Source organism: Amyelois transitella, chromosome 20 (assembly GCF_032362555.1).
Source record: "Amyelois transitella isolate CPQ chromosome 20, ilAmyTran1.1, whole genome shotgun sequence".
Classification (NCBI taxonomy): Eukaryota; Metazoa; Arthropoda; class Insecta; order Lepidoptera; family Pyralidae; genus Amyelois; species Amyelois transitella.
Genome location: NC_083523.1, coordinates 8085951 through 8109116, shown reverse-complemented (window position 1 = coordinate 8109116; position 23166 = coordinate 8085951). Strand labels below are relative to the sequence as shown.

The 23166-nt window shown below is 35.5% G+C and overlaps 2 protein-coding genes across 3 annotated transcripts; one reads left to right on the top strand and one right to left on the bottom strand.

Annotated features, from left to right (window-relative positions):
* Window positions 1-384: 384 nt before the first annotated feature.
* On the bottom strand, window positions 385-13247 carry LOC106131680 (proteoglycan 4). Of its 2 annotated transcripts, XM_060949838.1 has the most exons (9): window positions 12521-12539; window positions 12348-12409; window positions 11860-11972; window positions 10968-11111; window positions 10591-10740; window positions 9870-10016; window positions 7161-7259; window positions 3980-6719; window positions 385-3152 (listed from the first exon to the last, which is right to left on the bottom strand). In XM_060949838.1, the coding sequence occupies exons 1-9, from the start codon at window positions 12522-12524 to the stop codon at window positions 2982-2984; spliced, it is 3630 nt and encodes a 1209-aa protein (XP_060805821.1). In that variant the 5' UTR covers window positions 12525-12539; the 3' UTR covers window positions 385-2981. The 2 variants fall into 2 exon arrangements, with proteins under 2 accessions (XP_060805821.1, XP_013186306.2); XM_013330852.2 differs by lacking the exons at window positions 12348-12409; window positions 12521-12539 and adding an exon at window positions 12880-13247.
* A 685-nt stretch (window positions 13248-13932) lies between these two features.
* On the top strand, window positions 13933-22558 carry LOC106131506 (E3 ubiquitin-protein ligase TRAIP). The gene is made up of 10 exons (XM_013330619.2): window positions 13933-14173; window positions 14568-14680; window positions 15057-15269; window positions 16281-16439; window positions 16728-16829; window positions 17140-17253; window positions 17612-17843; window positions 19686-19808; window positions 20819-20987; window positions 21644-22558. Exons 2-10 carry the CDS (start codon window positions 14568-14570, stop codon window positions 21796-21798), a joined length of 1380 nt encoding a protein of 459 aa, XP_013186073.1. The 5' UTR covers window positions 13933-14173; the 3' UTR covers window positions 21799-22558.
* Window positions 22559-23166: the final 608 nt, after the last annotated feature.

Genomic DNA, 23166 nt, shown 5'->3' with positions numbered 1-23166 from the left:
AAGGTATATACTTAGTGTGTATTGTACGCACGGTAAGAACATAAAACCTATTTATTTATTATATTGTTTATCTTTTGTAGTTTTTATGTATGTATATTATAATTATTTTATTTTATATTTTGTGTAGGTATAAATATATTTATTTAGTTTGACCCCACATAAAGTTCTGACTGGTAGATAATGCTTCTAGCATTAAGTCCGCTAATATATACATTGCATTGCATTGCTGCTATACATTTGTATTTTGTGGAATGAAGTTTTAATAAATAAATAAAGAAAACCTTACTCTTTTTTTTAAATAGATTATTAAAAAAGGAATGTAATGTAAAGTTACCAGAATAATATGATCAGTAAAAGTTTAAAGGAAAAAAACATTTGTAAAAAATAAAACTACCCACATTTTACACATTAAAAATATATTTCTTAATCAATATTCGGGCGGGTCCACATTTGCCACTAAATGAGGTGCCCCATTAACCACAATATTTTTATAGGAGGTAATAGATTGGTAATAACTTTGTGGCAATACTTAAAATATACTTGCATAATAAAAAATCTGATATCTTATACTCTAGGTAAATAATAATCAGTCTATACGTTTTATGTGATAAATGAACTTATACAAAATGCAATGCACTCACTATGAAGTCAATAAAATATTTTTAAACAATAAAATTTTTAAGAGTAGTAGTATTTTAACCGATTCATTGCGTACCACACTTTTTAAGACTTTCCGACATGGCGGCTAACAAATCTTCTGTGACGCCTCCGCGCGTCAGCCGCCACCCATTAAAGTGACGCCTTTACGCGTCTTCAGCCATGAGCGAACAAATTTTGCTTCATGGTACGATTATGGCTTGTTTACTCGTGGTTACATTCAGTTGGCATCGAATGTTAAACGTGAACGGCCTATTAAATTGTTTGGTGTGTTTTAAAGTGACTTCGCTACGAGATTTAGCTGAAATGGCTGGTAAGTGATTTATTTCGATCAGTTGTTTGAAACCTTTTTTGTATATAAAGTAGAGATTTCTGAAAAAAATATCCTTATATAGGTTATCTAATTGGATTTGTGTACACTGACAGATATATTGATCGGAATATATATTTTTCATATACTTTCATATGCATCATTAAGTTTTTATATTTCTGGTATCCGAAAAAACCTAATATAGGTACATATCTACTTGAGTATGTTCGTGTAGGATAAATAAATGTGTAGTTAACTTCAAATCCAGTACAACAGGTACTGTTCTGTTGGCGACTATGACAAACGGCAAGATTTGTATTCACAAGTGATAGGTGAAGAATTAAAAATTTTCCAACCATGTATGCGTACTCGGACTTTAATTTGCATACGTCGAATTAAATTTTAAATAATATACTGCGTTCAAAACCTATTCAAGCTGTTTCATTCTATTAATAATAAAAAAAGGTTTGCAACTTCTGAAGTTTTGAAACCGCCTCTATTTCCTAAAACTATTGATACGGACACAACCTACGTGACAAATAATAGCAGTTCTGTTAGGTAGGACTTTAGAAATTGTCATTCCTCAGAGTTGCGGATAAATTTATTTTGACGCCATTTGGCGTCAAACGCCATTGGTAAAAGAAATCAATGACGCCCATTGGCGTCATCCGCAATGAATCGGTTAACACAACATGTTTTCGCTTTCATTTCCAAAGGATATGATTTATTTAGACGAAATTTTGCATCTAATCTAGTATTATTTTCATAATTTTTTTACTACAAATAAAACAATTTTTAGATAACCAATACGCAAAATATCATGTACTTAAATTGAATGTGTATTTTTGCTAAAAAAAGCGAAACATGTTTTATAGCAGTACTACTAATTTCTATATTTTTAGGGCGATCTTGTGAATCCACCTTAACAGATTTCAATTAAAATAAAAATATAAAGTTATTATTGTGTGTCATTTTCCATGACGCCGCGGAACGAAACTTTCAACCAATGGCAACAACGCATTTGATCAGAAGTGCTGCCCTCTGGTTGAATTTAATAAACAATGCCATATATGTTGCAACTAGTCAAATCTGACCTGTTTATCCTATTTCCAAATGTCAGATCACTCCACTATATACTCAAGTATAAAATGATTAAGCTCACAATTATACATGTCTTTCAAAAATTTAAAATAATTTTTGAGCAAAGATCATAAGAGAATCATATAAGATTGTAATTAAAAAAGAGAATTTTCGTATTTATTTCACTTTACTAAAAAAAATAATTAAAGTTAATAAAAAAAGTTACATGAAAATAAACTTTAGGTGGATTTTTACGTCAAGTTGCTTTTGGCAGAAAAAGTTAAGGCTGTATGCTCAATTTTTCATAATATATATGAGATAACCCTGCACGGAACTTTATAACGCAGAACTATGTACACATAATATGCTGTGGAATAGAATAGAATAGATTTATTTTCAAAATTAGATAAAAAGTATCACTTATTGACGTCACATCACTTAAATCTAATTGTAACTACTACCGCTTCCGAAGCGCACGTGTAGAAGAAGAGGCGGAACAAACTACACTGAAGCATTTTCACCGGAAGTCAATTTACAAATATAGATCTTTTGAATCTAAATCGTGGACGAATGCGCATTGTCTACCTACATTAAAAAACATGAATGAATATGCCGTGTGGCACCAATAAAAAAAAAGAATAGGACCACTCCATCTCGTTCCCATGGATGTCGTAAAAGGCGACTAAGGGAAAGGCTTATAAACTTGCGATTCTTCTTTTAGGCGATGGGCTAGCAACCCGTCACTATTTGAATCTCAATTCTATCATTAAGCCAAACAGCTGAACGTGGCCTATCAGTCTTTTCAACACTGTTGGCTCTGTCTACCCCGTAAGGGATAAAGACGTGATCATATGTATGTATGAATATGTGTACATAGTTCAGAAAATGTATAAGTAAGTGTTACATAACCTCATATTATACACCCATGTTAATATTATTCAGGTTTCAATGGTTTAAATTGAAAAGGCACAGGTTTGGCGGCGGTGCTGTTCACCCTTCTCGCTTTCACATATCGCTGTTCCTCTCTCTCGGGGCGGGCGCTGCGTGCGACGTGATTCAAAGGTAACTGCGCAGATTTCTTCTTCAGTTTTGCCGCTTCTGATACCTGAAAATTGAAGTCGTGAGTAAAAAATATTTTACTACTATTTATCACTTCTTTATTTTTCTTTTTCTACATACATACATATGATCACGTCTATGTCCCTAGCGGGGTAGACAGAGCCACCAGTCTTGAAAAGACTGATAGGCCACGCTCAGCTGTTTGGCTTAGTGATAGAATTGAGATTCAAATAGTGACAGGTTGCTAGCCCATCGCCTAAAAGAGGAATCCTAAGTTTATAAGCCTATCCCTTAGTCGCCTTTTACAACATCCGTGGGAATGAGATGTGAGTGGTCCAATACTTTTTTGTAATGGTGCCGGGAACCACACCGCACGGTTTCTTTTTCTTATGGTGCAATAAAGAGTATATCTATCTTTCACTACATACTTTTAGCATAGTCGCTTCCCGCGTTTGTCCCTATGTCTATACATACATATAATCACGTCTTTATCCTTTGCGGGGTGAACAGTATTGAAAAGACTGATAGGCCACGTTCAGCTGTTTGGCTTAATGATATATATAGCCCATCGCCTTAAATAAGAATCCCAAGTGATTCTTTTTTAAGGCGATGGGCTAGCAACCTGTCCCTATTTGAATCTTAATTCTATCATTAAGCCAAACAGCTGAACGTAGCCTATCAGTCTTTTTAAGACCGTTGGCTCTGCCTATACCGCAATGGATATAGACGTGATTATATGTACGTATGTTATTATTATTATAGATAAATCAACGGCTGAACGTGGCCCATCAGTCTTTTTAAGACCGTTGGCTCTACCTAACCCGCAATAGACGTGATATGTTATATTATTACAGATAAATAAATCATACTTACATCACTAACACCCTTCCTCGCCTGAAAAGTGAACACTGGCTGCCCCCCAACCGACAAAGAGCCGAAATGCTTCTCCAACATTCCACTCACTATACCCTCATTGAGCGGTTCACACGCAAGTTCCAATTCGCTCTTCTTAAACGCGCAGTACACTTGTCTAATCAAATCGCACGCCGCGCTATCAACGTTAGAATTCTGCAGAACGGAAGCCACTTCAGGCAAAATATCGAACAACTGTTTCAACAATGTCTCCGCGCCGTCCCTGGAGACGGCAGACTCGACAGCCATGTTTAATTTCCTCAAATACTCGCATAGCTCTTGTTCGCTACGCGGATTCTCGACTGTTAAAATCGATTCCCGGCCTGTGTTCGTAAATTGATTGACAGCGTTATTGTTCGCGCAGTCTTCTCCGAAATACGTATATTTTTGGTTTTGAGATTTAAGAGCGCTCGGAACTTCAGAGCTGTGTTGCCTTAAGCATAGGGCGTCGATTTTGGGCAATATTTCTGTTAAAGGCTCTTTTACATGGCAATTTGTTAAAGTATCCTGTTTTGAAGTCGATGGGAAAACGTTGTCAGGCTGTTTTGAAGTAGATGGGAAAACATTGTCAGGCTGTTTTGAAGTCGATGGAAAAACGTTGTCAGGTTGTTTTGAAGTTGATGGGAAAACGTTGTCAGGTTGTTTTGAAGTAGATGGGAAAACATTGTCAGGCTGTTTTGAAGTCGATGGGAAAACGTCAGGTTGTTTTGAAGTGGACGGGAAAACGTTTTCAGGTTGTTTTGAAGTCGATGGGAAAACGTCAGGCTGTTTTAAAGTTGATGGGAAAACGTTGTCAGACTGTTTTGAAGTCGATGGGAAAACGTTGTCAGGTTGTTTTGAAGTTGATGGGAAAACATTGTCAGGCTGTTTTGAAGACGATGGGAAAACGTTGTCAGGTTGTTTTGAAGTTGATGGGAAAACATTTTCCGGCTGTTTTGAAGTCGATGGGAAAACGTCCGGTTGTTTTGAAGTCGATGGGCAAACGTTGTCAGGTTGTTTTGAAGTCGATGGGAAAACGTCAGGCTGTTTTGAAGTTGATGGGAAAACGTTGTCTGGCTGTTTTGAAGTTGATGGGAAAACGTTGTCAGGTTGTTTTGAAGTTGATGGGAAAACGTTGTCAGGTTGTTTTGAAGTTGATGGGAAGACGTTGTCAGGTTGTTTTGAAGTAGAAGGGAAAACGTTGTCAGGTCGTTTTGAAGTAGATGGAAAAACATTGTCAGGCTGTTTTGAAGTCGATGGGAAAACGTCAGGTTGCTTTGAAGTCGATGGGAAAACGTTGTCAGGTTGTTTTGAAGTCGATGGGTAAACTTTTTCAGGCTGTTTTGAAGTCGATGGGTAAACTTTATCTGGCTGTTTTGAAGTCGATGGGTAAACTTTGTCAGGCTGCTTTGAAGTGGATGGATAAACGTTATCAGGCTGTTTTGAAGTCGATGGATAAACGTTATCAGGCTGCTTTGAAGTAGATGGATAAACAATGTTCGTCTGTTTTGAAGTAGACGGTTGAGCATTGTCAGGCTGTTTTGAAGTTGATGGGTAAACTTTGTCAGGCTGTTTTGAAGTCGATGGGTAAACTTTGTCAGGCTGTTTTGAAGTCGATGGATAAACGATGTTCGACTGTTTGGAAGTAGACGGTTGAGCATTGTCAGGCTGTTTTGAAGGCGTCAGAGTGATACTAGCATGCCTATTGCTTGCATTGTTAGTCTGTTTCGATGAAAAGCCGAATACATCTGTGGCTGGCATTTTGGACAGTTGTCCTCTCACAATATCTTGCCACTGTTTGTTTGAGGTCACTGGTGGGGAAAAGACGAAACCCTTAGACGGTACTTTTGACGATTGTACTACATTTTTATTAGTAAAATGCATGGGTTTCGGAACGATAGTAGTACCCTTTGGCAACATATGAGACAGAGGTTTGCCTAATACCCCACTCGGAACATGACTGTTTGGACGCTTTGAAGTCGACGGGAATAAATTTTCCAAAGGTTTTGAAGTCGACAAGTTGACAGAATTAAATTGTTTCGACGTTGGATAAACGGTCAAATCTCCGTTGGTTATATGGTTTCTTGGTATTATCTCTTTTGAAGTCGACGGGTAAGCGTTGTCGCCATGCCTTGAAGTATGGTAGACACAGTCGAATGGTTTCGAATTTGATGGGTATATAATCAAATCTTTGTTGCACAAATGGTTATTCGAACAACAAATAGGTTTCGGTGGCAACGGTTCTTTGCCGACCCGGCTGTCCCATTGTGAAGTCGACGGTTTGACGTCATCACACTGTTTTGAAGTCGACCGGTTGACAGTCGTAATTTGAACGCTCGATCTCTCACTATCAAATCTTTTCATCAAACTAGGCGATACACGCGTAGCAGTTTCATTTGTTTTAGGTACAATTCCGCATGTTATAGATGATTTTTCACTCAATTTTTGAATCCAATCCTGGAATGGCAGCCCGTTTATAAGAACCTCACTGTTTGAACTAGTGCTGGGGCAATCCAAATTGGATTTTGGATTTTCCTTAGGCGTTGGCGCTTCTACATACGATGAGCTGAGTCTGTTTTGACGGACGACATCCTCCGCCAATATTTTAGACAACTTTTTCACGTTTTCCAGGTCCATATTTATTATATTATTGTCGAAAAACTTTGACAGTGTCGCAAATATTGTATTATACGTCCCGCACACTTCGTTTTTCCCAATCGATCTGTGAATTTAAAAATCAAATCAATAAATATTGAATATAATTATTTTTTTCATAATTTAAAGCACAGAAAATCTATACTAATATAATAAAGCTGAAGAGTTTGTTTGTTTGTTTGAACGCGCTAATCTCAGGAACTACTGGTTCGAATTGAAAAATTCTTTTTGCGTTGAATAGACCATTTATCGAGGAAGGCTTTAGGCTATATAACATCACGCTGCAACTATAAGGAGCAAAGAAATAATGGAAAATGTGAAAAAAACGGGATATAATTTTGAATCTTGAAAATGGGAATGGCTGAAAGTATTGGAGAGAGGTTTCGTGACATTTAATATATTAATACCTCATGTCTTTTGAATTAATCCTTGTAATATGTGTGAAATTTAATGATGGAGAAGTAAACAAATTAAAAAAAATAGGTGTGAATTTGAATGCAATACTGACCCTTCCTTGATACGTTTCTTTATGTCAGCCATTTTGTTGTTAATGATGCCCTGCTCCTGTTGTAAGGCAATTTTCTCAAAATATGTCCGAAGCAATTGCCTGGAATGAAACATACAATATTTCTGAATCTGTTGATGAATTTTATAAATGGATCAGAGTGGAACAAATACTAAATACAAACAAAACATACATATAATCACGTCTATATCCCTTGCGAGGTAGGCAGAGCCAACGTCTTGAAAACACTGAAAGGACACATTCAGTTGTATGGCTTCATTACCATGACTTTAGAAATTTTCAAGTTTATTGAATTGAGATTCAAAAAGTGACGGCCTACAAGAGGAATACTTCAAGAGGCTCCATCTGTGAATAGCATGCTTCTCGACGCCGTGGATACCCGAGAGGTGCGTCGGGCCATTATACAATTAAAAAATAAAAAAAGCTGCGGAATAGACGAAATTCCGCCCAGTTTATTTAAAGAATGTGTTGATGAATTGACTGATCCGCTTACAATATTGATTAATCAATCATTCAGCGAGGGCGTCTTCCCAACTTTACTATTACCATTATTAAGCCAATACACAAAAAAAACGAAAAAACGGATATGAATAATTATCGCCCCATAGCTCTTTTACCTACAGCTTCCAAAATATCTGAAAAAATTTTTTGTGACTGTGTCTATAAATTTTGTGAAAAAAACAAAATCTTTGACGAGTGTCAAAACGGGTTCCGCAAAAACCGGTCTACAACGTTAGCTGTTTATAAATATATTCGTGAAATAATCAAATTACTAGATGACAAAAAATATGGTATAGGAATATTATTAGATATGACGAAAGCTTATGATAAAGTACAACATAACATATTATTGAATAAATTAAATGGAATAGGTATTCGCGGTGCCGCCCTGAATTGGTTCGCATCGTACCTGAAATTTGTTGCCTGCCATCAAATTGTCGAAATTGAATACTACGACTATGAGCCCAGCAAAATAGTAAACATTCGTTCTGATAACAAAGTGATAAATGCATCTATACCTCAGGGGAGTGTGGTGGGGTGTCTTTTGTTTCTTATTTATATTAACGACCTCCCTAAAATCATACAGGACCCATGTGTGTTATTTGCGGATGATATTTCACTACTTACCTCTTGTCAGGACGAAACAACCATCCAAAATAAATTAACCAGTTTGCTTGCCAGTACCTCAGAGTGGATGACGGATCACAATTTAGAAATAAATTTCAAAAAAACTAAGTTAATGTGCTTCCACCCTCACCAAAAAAAATCCTTAAATTTAAATTTGACTTATAATGGCACAAACATAGAATGTGTAAAACAATTTTACCTTCTTGGACTAGCCACAGATAGCAAAATAAACTGGAAAACGCATGTAAACAAGGTAAAAGCCAAACTATCGAGTTTTGTGTACGCGCTTCGAGAAATCAAGAAAACAACTGACCTTGAAACGGCACTGAGCACTTATTATGCCTACGCGTATGCATGGTTATCCTATGGTATAATACTATGGGGTAACAGCCCAGACGCTTCCACCTTGTTTACGATGCAAAAGAAATTAATTAGAATTAATTAGATTAGTTAATATTAAAGGAACGGAAAGTTGCAAACCGCATTTCAATCAATTAAATATTCTTACCTTTCCCAGCTTATATATATTAGAGATATGTAAATTTGTCCGTAAATACCCAGAGCTATACACCAGACGAGGAAATGTCAACTCCAAATACCCTTCCCGACATGAAAACAGGCTAGTCTTACCAATTAGCCGTTTAAAATTAAATTCTAATAGTACGCTTATTATGTCTATAAAAATATATAATAATTTACCTAAAGACATACAAGATGAGGCTAACGATAAAATGTTCTATAAGAAATTGAAAAAAATGTTAATAGACAAAACTTATTATAGTATAGACTAGCTGACCCGCGCAACTTCGTTTGCGTGTATCCCGCTACTTCGAAGACTACCTCGATGACAGATTGTAACTACAACGCAATTAAAATGACATTATTAAAATCCAATTACTATTGTTAAATTATTTATAAATGTAATTAAATTAAGTTGAATATTTAAAAAAATTTAGTGCGACCTCCTCTTATCTATCCATACTGCTGTGCCCGCCAGGGTCCATAAATATGTTCTTCTTATATAATTCATAACATCATGTCAACTTTATGGTATGCAATAAATGATTGAGTATTGAGTATTGGAATCCCAAATTTATAAACCTATCCCTTAGTCGCCTTTTACAAGATCAAGAGTGGTTCGATTCAAAAGAACCGCCGGAAACCACACGGCACTTAATTATTGCCAGCTCAACATTTCAATTTACTTTTTAATCCGCAATATGGCGATGCTATATTTCTGATCAAGATTTACCAAAACTATTTTGTAAATATACATATAGCCGTGTGGTTCCCGGCACCAATAGAAAAAGAATAGGACCACTCCATCTCGCTCCCATGGATGTCGTAAAAGGCGACTGAGGTGTAGGCTTATAAACTTGGGATTCTTCTTTTAGGCGATGGGCTGGCAACCTGTCACTATTTGAATCTCAATTATATCTTAAAGCCAAATAGCTGAACGTAGCCTATCAGTCTTTTCGAGACTGTTGGCTCTGTCTACCCCGCAAGGGATATAGACGTGATTATATGTATGTATGTACATATAACATAGACCTTCATACTCACTCTTTGGATCTCTTCATTTCTTTCTCCATCACATCGATCTTGTGGGTAAGATGGTTATTTCTTTTTATGTACAACCCCAAATCCGAGTGTTGAGCGTCGAACTGTTCCCGCAGCTCATTATACACAGTGTTTTGGCGTTTCATTTCGCTAAAACAAACGAATACACATTGTAGCGGAAATTTCTGGAAAACATCGTCCTATATCATTAAAATTTATACAAGACTTGTATATTATTATTGCAATATAACTTTATTATAACTTAGATAATCTCTGTGACAGCGGCATAGAATGATAATTTTATACTTACCTATTCACAATTTTACTTACTTACTTCGGGGCTAATACAATCTGTGTAATTTGTCCCGTATATACTTATTTATTTATTCGCATAATGGCGAAGTATGCAAAATTTCTGGTCAAGCTATAGTATAGATTTACTTACATACATACATACATATGGTCACGTCTATATCCCTTGTGGGGTAGACAGAGCCAACAGTCTTGGAAAGACTGATACGCCACGCTCAGCTATTTGATTTCATCATAGAATTAAGATTCCAATAGTGACAGGTTGCTAGCCCATCACCTAAAAAAAGAATCCCAAGTTTGTAAGCCTACCCTTTAGTCGCCTTTTACGACATCTATACGAAAGAGATGGAGTGGTCCTATTCTTTTTTGTACTGGTGCCGGGAACCACACGGCACATATATAGATTACTTACTCATTCATAACCCTCTTGGCATTCTTCAGGTAGACAATATCCGCGGCATTCACGTCATGCATGCGTTTCAGGGCGAGATATTCGCTTTTCAGCTTGATCAGTTCGAAATTGCGATTGTCAAGCTCCGCAGTGTACAGTCTGATGAGTTCTCTGAAATTGAAATTAAAATTGCAAATTTACAATACTTGACATCAAAAGTTTTTGTTAAAAAGTTAAATGATAATATAAGTACATATTGTAAAAAGAGGACCGGCTACAATACATATCCTCCTATTTGGAAGTCAATTAAATATCTAAAACCTTCTCCTTAGGGTAAAAAAAAAACTATTCTGAAAACTGCATCAAAATCGGTCTTCCTATAAAAATGGGGAACATACTCGTTTTCCTGAGTTTTGTCTGGCTCTGGGTTGGGCTCAATTTCTTCCTGGACGGTATCCCTGGGCTCGTCTGACATCGTGGGGTACACTCGATACATTCGCTCGTACGACACCTCTTGACGGCATTGTGGGCATGTTTTCGATCTGAAATCCATTACAGGTTTAATTACTCATCTTCCTCTACTTCATGTTAATCCCGGTTACATCTTCAGCTTGTTCACAGTTTTGGGCAACAATGACAATGGGCATTCTTTCATAATTTAGATTTAAGAGATCAATATATGTAAATTGACGTTTGGTGAAAATTATGCAGTGTAGTTTGTTCCGCCACTTGTTCTACACATGTGCATTGGAAGCGGTAGTAGATATAATTAGCTTTAAGTTATGTCACGTCAATAAGTAATAACTTGTATCTAATTTTGAAAATAAATCTATTCTATTCTGGAGAAGAGTGCCATATAGCCATAATCTTGAAGTGTCACAAGCTGTATGTCCTCCACAACCTCTGCAGGGGAACCTAACCTGCATTGGATGGTTACACGTCCAGTAGACTGAATGTGCAGCTTCCTCGTGATGTTTTTCATCACCGTGAGAACATTTCTTAGCACTCAGAAAAGTCATTGGTACATTGGCCAAGGTACCAGGTTTAAACCCACACACATATATATGATAAAGAGCGCTTATCTTTATTTCTAGCATGGAGTGTGACACAATGTAAATTAACTAAACATACATACATATTATGATATCTTTATCCAATACAGGGTAGTGTGCCTATTCTCTTAAGAAGCCTTTTTCAACACCAGATAAACATACGAAATAGATGCACTGGTGCTGGAAACCAAATGGCAAAACTGACTAAAAGAAAAAGTATGTATATATTTATGAAAACCTTAAAATCCATTGTTCAAGGCAACGGCAATGAAACATGTGACCGCAATTTATTACGTTCAAGTAGTCCGCCGGGTTTACTGGGTCGGTACATATAGTGCAAATGATATACATCTGAAAAACGGAAATATTATTTATGGTGCTGTCAAAGGACCATGACTCCCTGATGGAACACACCAAAACTGTATGGTAAATGCTGTCTAGCAAGTTGTCACAACAAACCCGTAACAAATTATTTAGAATTTTTTACCATAAGTATGTACACAGACATACTTGATCCTGTCTCACGTGTGTGAGATGTGCATGTTATTGTACTGTATTTTTATGCAGGTGACTGTACATATAAAAAATTAGGGAAAAATTTAAAAATAAATATGTCTACTGAAATCCAATAGAAGAATCAATTACTAATATATAGGCTAGCAAACCAGGTTTGAATGAGTAATAGAACATATAAGCTGGCAGAGTGAAATTACGTCTTTTATTTACCCCTTGTGGTAAAGCAGAGCTAACAGTCCACAATGACTGAAAGGCCATGATCAGCTGCATGGCTTTTAATGTTGGAATTGAGATTTAAATAGTGACAGGTGTTAACCTGGTGGTGGTTAACTTCAGGTGATGGTTAACCTGTCACTATTTAAATCTCACTCACACACACTCACTCATTCTCACAAGAAGAGACACCTAAATTAAATAATAGAAATGAATCTTTTCTATTGGTAAAACCTGCATATCCTAATAATATTAATCATTTCAATATCATTAAACACTTAAACAGGAAATTGATAAGAATATTAAATTAGTCATTTGTGTATGAAGTAAAGATACTTCATACACAAATGACTAATTTAATATTCTTATTAGATTTTAAATGCTTTGTAAGAACAAAGCATTTAAAATCAAATTATGCAGCACTCTTTATTACTTTGCCTTGTGGTCACATTACGATACAAGCCTAAATTAAAAACTTCCATGAATAGTAACGCGATGCATCCAAAAATTATGTCGTTTTATTACTTACCTTTGTTAAAATTCTGTACTACATTATAGAATAAATACCATAATTATTCTGAGTACAGCTGATGCAAGTCCACTAATGGCCAAAGCATGGTATTAATCTATATGAAAATCCCCATCGAGAAAAAAGAACAAGGAAAGAACAAACAACAATTCAGATCTTCAACGACAGTATAAAGAGCATGTTATAGTCAACAATCACAAAGAAGAATGGTTGCACGTTGGTGAGCCTGGGAAGCCGAAAGAATCGAAATAATGCAAGATCGACATTCGAGTTCCGAAAAAGAATTCGAGATGTTTGTACACAGACTGTGGTAAATCTGTGGTTTTTGTTTATTTTCATTCATCTCAGCTGTGTTGCCATTGCCAAGAGCTCATCTCTAGTGTGTGGGTCTTTATGTCATTGTCAGGTACTACTATCAATCACTCATTGTTGATTTAAAAACTTAAACGCTTAAAAATTAACCATAAAAAAAGTTAAATTATTTTTCTTAAAATTATTAAGTCAAAGGGACTACATATTTTAGTTATGTGTTGTTGTTCGTTTTATTAATAACACATCGAAACGTTACAAATGTACTCAACGTTGTCCAATCCGTCTATTTTCAAAACGATCTACTTGACAACCAACGTCCATAATATATTTTATATGTATTATATATAGGTTGTTTTACAAATTCACAACAAATTTGTTTCACAATTTTAACGAGGTAGTAAAACTTTGGGAATATGGCTTTGTTTGTTAATGTCTATACGTATATTGTAACGGCTGAGGGATTATTCAACAACGAAAATATTTGCCGTGTGGTTTCCGGTACTTTAGAATAAAACCTATCCATCTCTTTTGATGGACTTTCCATGGATTTCGTAAAAGGTGACTAAGGGATAGTCTGATAAACTTGGAATTTTTCTTTTAGATGTGACCTCTGTCCACTCCTTTCGCTGTCGTTGTTTATGTTTTCACTTCTCCGCAAACGATGCCGCAACGGAAAACAAAATTGAATTTGACGTCGTAGAAAAGATCGTGGTAAAAATTAAAAAAAAATCGGTTATAACGTTTGCGTTGACGAGTATAACAACGTTGTGCCCATTCCTAGACTATTGGTTTCGTTTAGTGTGTTGAATTTGAATTTCGTTTAAGATTGATTTTCTTTGTTTGCAGTTTAATTGTTGTTATTTGTAAGTTGATTGGATGAGACAGTGTTGTTATTTTTTAGGTAGCTTGCTTGTGGTATGATCAAAAAGAAAAACTCCTCTAAAAAAGCTTTGTTGTACCGTATCTTGGCAGTTGTGTGAGGGTAAGTAAGGAAATAGCTATTGCTATGATGTCGGTTCTTATTAATTTTTACAATTACAATCGATCATAACCTCAGAGAGACATTACTCGACGCGGTTTCCCTAGCTGTCTAGCCAATACAATGGAGCGCGCAAAATTGATGTCATTTATTTACATATATGTCAGCATAAACACGGAAAGAGCGTGTGTTGCGGAATGTCTTACTGATTTGCTCAAAGAACTTATGTTCACAAAGGCCACTCTGCCAAATCCGATCCACACAGAGGGAAGCATTAGCTTCATCAGTGGCTCGAAAATTGGATGGGCTTAGTGGTATGGGTCAAAAAAATCCTTATGGTATATGGCTTTTAATTCAATCTGAGTGTGTTTCATAAAAAAAACTTTATATCTTTCAGATGCATATTCTATGCACTATTTGTAGTGACCTGGTGAATCCGGCTGAAAATTTACATGCTACTAAATGTGGTCATCTGTTTCATTACCGTTGTCTCTCACAATGGATCGAAAGGTATAAATTTTTGTATTAATAACCATCACATAGGAAAAATAAAACAATACATTATTTTTGGAAACACCTGGCTTTATTCAAATATTCCATGAAATACTTTGTTTGTGATAGAACAAGGAAAATTGATGGAGCTGTTGCTAAAGAAACCGCACTTCAATTTTAAGTGAAACTATCATGGACCAAGGTATATCATACTAAACATATTACATAGTGCACTCGATAAGCATAGGCGATGGACTGCCGTGCCGGCGACGGAGATGAGACACATGTGGTGATTTAGGTGGTTGATGGTGTAGACTTACATTCCCTCATTCTTCTAACATGTGTCCTAGTTGCCTTTTATGACTCTAATGAGGTAATTTCATTTATGTTTCAGATCAGCATCATGTCCCCAATGCCGTAACAAAGTGACAGACCGATGTATGTTCCGTGTTTACCCAACTGTGTCAAATGAGAATTCTGGTGATGATGTTACCACACTTCAGTCGAAGCTGGACGATGCATTGTTGCAATTGCGACAGCAGAAAGTAAAAGAGAAAGAAAAAGAGGATAAGCTGGCAGAAATCGGTGCTGATTTGAAGAAAAATGTGTAAGTCACCTTTTATCAATTCTCTACACGTGTGTAACTTGTTCATGAGTGCATGTTTCTTATTCATTTTAATAGTTTATTTACATTATATGACATATGGTGTCATAAAAACAAACCAAACTAAAAATTTATGTTAAGTGGCATTTAAATGGTCAAATTAAGGCTGCTTCAAAGTTTATTGAAAGCAACTTGATTTAATTCTGTTTTATTATATTATGGTACTATTTTATCATACAACAGATACATAGATATAGATGGTTGAATCAAATCAAATATATTGATTGTTTTAACTCTGTAGACATGTACATAGATCAAATGTCTATGTATTGTTTTTTTAGCACCCTGGTATGATTTCAATCTCACTATGATTTGAAAAAGAGTCTAGGGCCACATTGAATCTTTTTGTAATTTGCATTAGTACTATTCATACCCTATTCTGATATCCATATGGTGAGTACATGACTACTCCACTCCAGAATTGTAATTTTTTTTTATACAGCACAATTTACCCTAATTGAGTTAGCCTCGAAGTAAGTTCGAGACTTGTGTTACGAGATACTAACTCAACAATACTATATTTTATAATAAATACTTATATAGCTATAAACATCCATGACCCAGGCTGGTGAAAGTTCATTTCTCATCATGCCCTGGCCGGGATTCGAAACCGGGACCCCTGTTGTCACAGATAAGTGCACTACTCCTGCGCCAAATACCATACACACATACCATTACATTCATCTGCTTAATTCCTCATTTACTTTTGTAGTGATTATAAAACGTCAGTCTTGTAAGCTGTAACCTTGATGATTCCTCATGATTGACCCGTTTCTCCAGAAGGTCAGTGTGGTAAAATGCCTCGGCACATGCTGAGTGTACGTTAGATTAGTATTACAATTAAGCCACTATTAATACTTTTAATAATTACTTAAAGTGTTCGATATATTTTTGTGATGCTAATAAAGTTTCATTCATTCATTCATTCAAACCTGGTACTTTACCTTGTTTCAGGGAACTTCTAAAGACGTATGAGAAGAAGCTCGTCAGCCGAGACTCAGCTGTGGTAGCTCTTCGGGAACAACTGGAGTATATCAAATTGCAGAATAAGGAAACGAAAAGGATAAAAGATGAGAATACGTCTTTGAAGAAGAACTTGCAGACTTTAAATGGGTTAGTGTTAATGATGTACTGTTGTAGAAAAAATTGGTCCAGGAATTTTTAATAAGTTATTAATTTGCGCCTTCAGTCCCGTTCGCAATTGCCATAATAAAAGCACCATGTATAGTATAACTTCTTAAAGTATTGTGTTTGTTTCTGATAATCACAACCAAACTTACAAATATTTTTTCTTTTTCATATTAGTATGGATAGAGAAATAACATTAATTTATTAGTTTATATTCGTCAAAATCGGTAAAGGCTAAAACTATTCACAGATTGTATATATATTTTTTGCCAGTCTACAGAAGGTGTTAAACGCTACAAGTGACGAAGTGGAACAGATGTTACAAGGATACACGGATGTACGTACTGTAGCCACCTTCGCGACAGCTCTCAAAAGGTAATTTTTTTTATTTTTTTTTTTTTTTTAAATGAATAAATAAATATATACGGGACAAATTACACTGATTGAGTTAGCCTCGAAGTAACTTCGAGACTTGTGTTACGAGATACTAACTCAACGATACCATATTTTATAATAAATACTTATATAGATAAACATCCAAGACCCAGGCCAATCAGAATAAGTTCTTTTCTCATTATGCCCAAAAAAAATTAAATTAAATACATACATACATATGGTTTCTTTTGTTTAATTTTGTTAAGTGTAATATTTATACCTTTTAAATAGAATGTTTTTTTTTTAACAGAGCATTATGTGAATCTGAGGCAAGAAAGAATGAACTAAGAGAAAGACTGCACTCGGCCACTCAGAACTGCAACGCGGAAATATCTAAAGTTCGCTCTTTGCAGACAAAACTTGCGTAAGTCGTAACTTAATTCAGGGAGCATTTCTTTTAAAAGCGTGTTTCAGAGAGAAAATCTTTTAAAAGCGTGTTTCAGAGAGCATTTCTTTTAAAAGTGGCCATTATGACTTACATTTCATACTTAATATTCCAAACCCTTCTTTCTAGAACCATGGGCTCAATTCCCTGTGGTAATTTCAAAAATAAATGTAGCTTAGTTTTTGTCGCTTCGTTGCGCAAAATTTTACCAAAATCAGTTTCAGTATTTTTTTAATATATTTGCTAAAAAAAACCTCTATATAACAGTTGAATAATTCAATTAACTAGTTTCGACGATTAAGAAAATACAGTATTGAATCTTATTTCTTTTTTACAGCCAACTAGAGGAGAAGCTTATACATGCAGAGTTGAACGCCTCCGAATTGAAGAAACAATATGAAAGTAACAATAAAAGGAAAACGGAGGACAACGTAATTCAGACTGATATGGAGCAAGCCTTAGAGTCTAATCGCGATGAAAAGAAATCACCTGATGTTTGCAAAGATCACCCAAAGAGGCAATCCGAATTCAACAAAGCTATGTATGTTAGCCATAGCGATAAATCATTTGTAAGTTATTTATATTATACAATATATCGGAAAAATCCAATTTCAGTCTTCAAAATTTGCCAAATGCGCCTAAAGAAAAACATATATTAGTGTTGGGACCAACATCCTATGCGTAGATGGGCGAGACTCCTTAGAGACTTTTGACTGATACAACAATCTAATCATAGAGCCAATTGCTACCCGTGCAAAGACGGGGCGGGTCGCTAGTTCTTCAATAAAAAGACGTGTCAAGACTTTGCCTTCATTTCAGTACCTACAGAAATTGACTATACTATTTTTTTTAATTATGTGTTTAATGTATGTTTAACATTCGGTATCTTTATAATTTGTAAAATCTAATTATTTATCACAATGCGATGGTATCATATGTGGCGTTCCAAGCAAAAGGGTACCACTAGATATATGCTTATGTAGTTTTCCAGGATTTTGTCAAAAAAGGTGGAAAATAATTAACCCATACAGCTGTTTTGAATGTTTTACTCTTATGGTGCAAAAAAGAGATTTATCTATCTTACTGAGCGTGGCCTTTCAGTCTTAACAAGACTCGTGTCTTACCCGCAAGGGATATAGACGTGATAATATGTATATTAGGTAGAAACTTGGCATTTTGCGATTTCAATTAATTTTAATGCTTCATGCATAGGGGTACGTTATTGTACTCATTACTTCTTTGAATCAATAAGAAATTTTTAATTATATTTTAAATAAATACTTGAACTTTCAATATGTGTATCTCAAAGATTTTATGTTGGTAATGGTATGCACCTTGAAACTATATAATTTTTTTTTTCAATAAATGTTACTGAAGTTTTGTGTTTTTATTCCACATATTTAACAATGTGAATACAGCCTTAACTCGGTAATTACCACCCAGGTAAATTACCACTTACCCACTTAAACGCTTGGACCGACACACACGGTGAATTATTTTTTTTTATTTTTTAATCACTGTTTCTAGTTTTATTTAGTAGTAGAGTTGTTTTAATAAAGAAACATTGCAAACAGTCAAATTTTTGACGCCGTAATAAAGGGGGTTGGAACAAAGACTTCCTTATTCTAATATTTTAATCTTAAAACTTCCTAACAAGATAACAATGAAATAAAATCATATTTAATGATCTAATTAAAGTAAAAATCCTGCCTTTAATTATGATTTGGTTCCTCAAGTTTCCGTATTAGAATAACTGCAATAAATGTAAAACAACACATCATAAGTATCAATTAGGTTTCGCGCGGCCCTTCTTTCCCGTGGGAAATTCCGGAAAAAAGTAACCCATGTCACTCCCAAAGGTCTATTCTATATCTGTGCCAAACTTTGTAAATATCAGTTCAGTCGTTTTATTCGCTACAAACTTACAAAAATAAAATAAAATTCTCTTTATTATTAACTGTGGTCTTTATTACTACTTATATTGATATTGAAAAACAAAAAAGGACCACTCTTCCCTGTAAATGTCGTAAAAGGCGAATTTCTGATATAAATGTAGGTAACCATGTATAATCAAAAGCAAAAGTAATTCTTATAACATCTTTGATTTATTTTTTTCTGTACCCTCATGGATTCATTTATGTAAATCCTTGCGGGATAGACAGAGCCAACAGTCTCGAAAAGACCAATAATCCCACGTTCAGCTGTTTGGCTTCATGATGGAATTGAGATTCAAATAGTGACAGGTTGCTAGCCCATCGCCTAAAAGAAACCCAAGTGTATAAGCCTATCCCTTAGTCGCCATAGGAAAGAGATGGAGTGGTCCTATTCTTTTTCTAATGGTGCTAGGAACCACACGGCATAAAATATAATATTTACCTTTAAAGATAAACTTACATTATCTTTGTTTTCAGGACAGAATGGTGAAAACTATAGAGGACTCGGACTCGCCATATTTGTGTCTGAAGCAGAGTAGTTTAGCGTTGACTGTGCTCCAGCAGCGGCCGAAGCAAATGGCGGCTGATAATAAACTGAAGGTAAGTAAACCATAAACTTGGTATTCTTCTTGTAGGTTATGGGCTAGGGACCTCTTATAAACCATAAACTTGGTATTCTTCTTTTAGGTTATGGGCTAGCGACCTCTTATAAACCATAAACTTGGTATTCTTCTTGTAGGTTATGGGCTAGCGACCTCTTATAAACCATAAACTTGGTATTCTTCTTGTAGGTTATGGGCTAGCGACCTTGTCACTATTTGAATCTCAATTTCACATACATACATACATTTGGTCACGTCTATATCCCTTGTGGGGTAGACAGAGACAACAGTCTTGAAAAGACTGATAGGCCACGCACAGCTATTTGGCTTAATGCTAGAATTGAGATTCCAATAGTGACAGGTTGCTAGCCCATCGCAATTTTTACATTATTAAGCCAATTCGACTGAACGTGGCTTTTCAGTTGTTGCGAGACTGTTGGCTCTGAATACCCCGCAAGGGATATAAATGTGATTATATGTATGTATGTAAGTTAAAATATTTAAATGTACTTCTGCCCTTGTGTCAATTTAATGTCCAAAATTGTATCATGCGAAATATATTGCTCCGACATAAATGCGGTTTTCTCAGATGTGTCAGACTTTGTCTAACTAAGGTTCCCAAGTGTCGTGTGGTTCCCGGCACTTATAAAAAAAGAATAGGACCACTCGTTGCCATGGATGTCGTAAAAAGGGCGACTAAGTGATAGGCTTATAAATTTGGGATTCATCTTTTAGGCGATGGGCTAGCAACCTGTCACAATTCGAATCTCAATTCTATCATTCAGCCAAACAGCTGAACGTTGCCTATCAGTCCTTTCAAGACTGTTGGCTTTGTCTACCCAGCAAGGGTTATAAACGTGATTATATGTATGTATATACTACTACTCTACCCAACCCTCTTAAGGAGGAAATACAGTGTGCCAGCTTTTACGTGTTAAGTTTGTCGGCGAATGAAGTCGTGTGCAACAGCTAGTTTATAATAATGGTAACATTATATATCTATTCCAGCCTTCAGAATTGGCGCTATTGAACTCTGTTAGGAATATCGCAATGAAGAAACCGGCGCAAGAACCCAGCACTAGCATATTCCAGAAAAAGCCAAAGCTATTATCGCTTGCGATGGAACACGAGCCTAACCTCGACGATGCACAGATGGATATCACATATGACGGATTAGGTTTGTAAAACACATATAAGTTGAACCAAAATGGAGGAGTTTTTAAGTGCTATCGAAGCCGGCCATATTCATTTTAACCGTTTAAAAAACTGCTAACCACAAATTCTCGCGCGAAAAACGTCTTAAATTGTATTCTACAAATTTTTTTTTAAATCATTGCATTGTTTTAGCCGTTAAAGAATTGAATGAAGGAATAAAAGTTAAAGTACTTTCACGATTGTAAATATTAGATAAAAATAAATATATTATAATTTAATTTTATGTTTAGTATTATTATTTTATTATCTTATTTTTATGTACAAACATAATATGAGTAGGAATTTTTATTATTAAAATATAGAGCCAAATTATTTTAAATCACTCTCCCTAATTTGCTTTTTGTTGGAACAACGTTACCTTTACATAACCCTGAAAATAAGCCTTTTTGTATTTAACATACATACATACATACATAAAATCTTTCCCGGAGGGGTAGGCAGAGACTACCTCTTTCCACTTGCCACGATCTCTGCATATTTCCTTCGCTTCATCCACATTCATAACTCTCTTCATGCAGGCTCGGCGGTTTCGGGTACTTTTGACCTGACCCATTACCAGGACGTCCTTTATTTGATCAAGATACGTTCGTTTTTTATTTAATTATATTTTAATTGCAGGAGGCCACTCGAAACCGGACATATTCCCGACGCCCACAAAACGCCCACTGAAAAGCTGCGTCCCGAAACTTTCAGCTAAGCACAAACTAAAGCGACCCACTCCTAATGGCAGCCAGGATATAAGCAAAATGTTGGCTAAGATGCAGGATAAATGACCCATCTACAGATCTGAACGCGGCCTGTTTGCTCTGTCTACCCCGTAAGGGATTAAACGTGACGTGGTTGCATGAAATAACTCGGTAATCATTTCATGGTCTCAGTGTTGTGTAATAAATTAAATAATGAGTGATTGTTTCCTGGAGAGAAGTGCAACTTTTAAGTAGGTAATATAGGTAAAGGTGCCTCTGGTAGACAAGATATCATCAAAATATTGGTTTGATTACAAGATAAATAAGTTGTCATAAAATGACTTTATTGGGATATAGAAGTGAGTTTATTTTCTTCAAACATTTATCAATCAGAATAATATAATATGAAAATAATTGATAAACATAATAATCAAATTAAATACATGAAGTTCACATTGCCAACATTAGCTATCATTTTGTTTTTGCATTCTATAAAGAAATAATTACACGCTTTCGGCTGTGCCGGTGAAGCGAATTGACGACAATTTCACGATTAATAACGATTTTTGTGTATTTAATCATATAATTTGAAATGCGTGATTGAATTTTGATAATCAACTGTTTTTAGTTATTTAAAAACTCATTCGGATCAAATGAAATATTTGAAATATTTCGTGTTGCTTTCCTTTTCTTAGCAATATCGTTGATAAGAGACAGAGATATATAAGTAGTTTTTTTTTATGTCTCAAGCAAAATGTAAAGCCATTTCAATTAATAAGAAAAGGTTAAATAAGTAAGTAAGAATACGAAAGACTGTTACAAAATAATAATAAATTATTGAATCTGACTTGATAGTTTTAATTGGAGATTTGAATGATTTTCCCTAACTAACTTTCTAACCTGCCCTGTTTCATTAATGGAGGCATATGTCTTCTCTCATTCTGTTACTTTGGTAACCTTCTACGATAGAAAAAGAGTCACATGTCAATATGCGCCTTGAAATCTTATCATACATATAGTCATGTCGATATCCCTTGCGGGGTAGACAGAACCAACAGTCTTGACAAGACTTATAGTCCACGTTCAACTTCAGAGTTGAGATCCAAATAGTAACAGGTTGCTAGCCCATAGTCTGAAAGAAAAATCTCATGTTTATAAGCCTATCCCTTAGTCGCCTTTTACGACATCTATAGAAAAGAGATGGAATCTTATCTGTGTTGGAAAAGCAACAAAGTCGATCGACTCTCGTAAGTAGTCTAACTCGACTTTGTATCCATCGAATTATTGTTATCGTATAAATCTACATTTATCGTACGATCATATGCATTAGGTATACTAAAGCCGTCCCGGCCGGTCCCGGGAGATGTTGATTCTGGTAATAGCACTGAATTAAACAACGCACATATAGTCACGTCTATATCCATTGCGAGGTAGACGTTCAGCTGTATGGCGTTA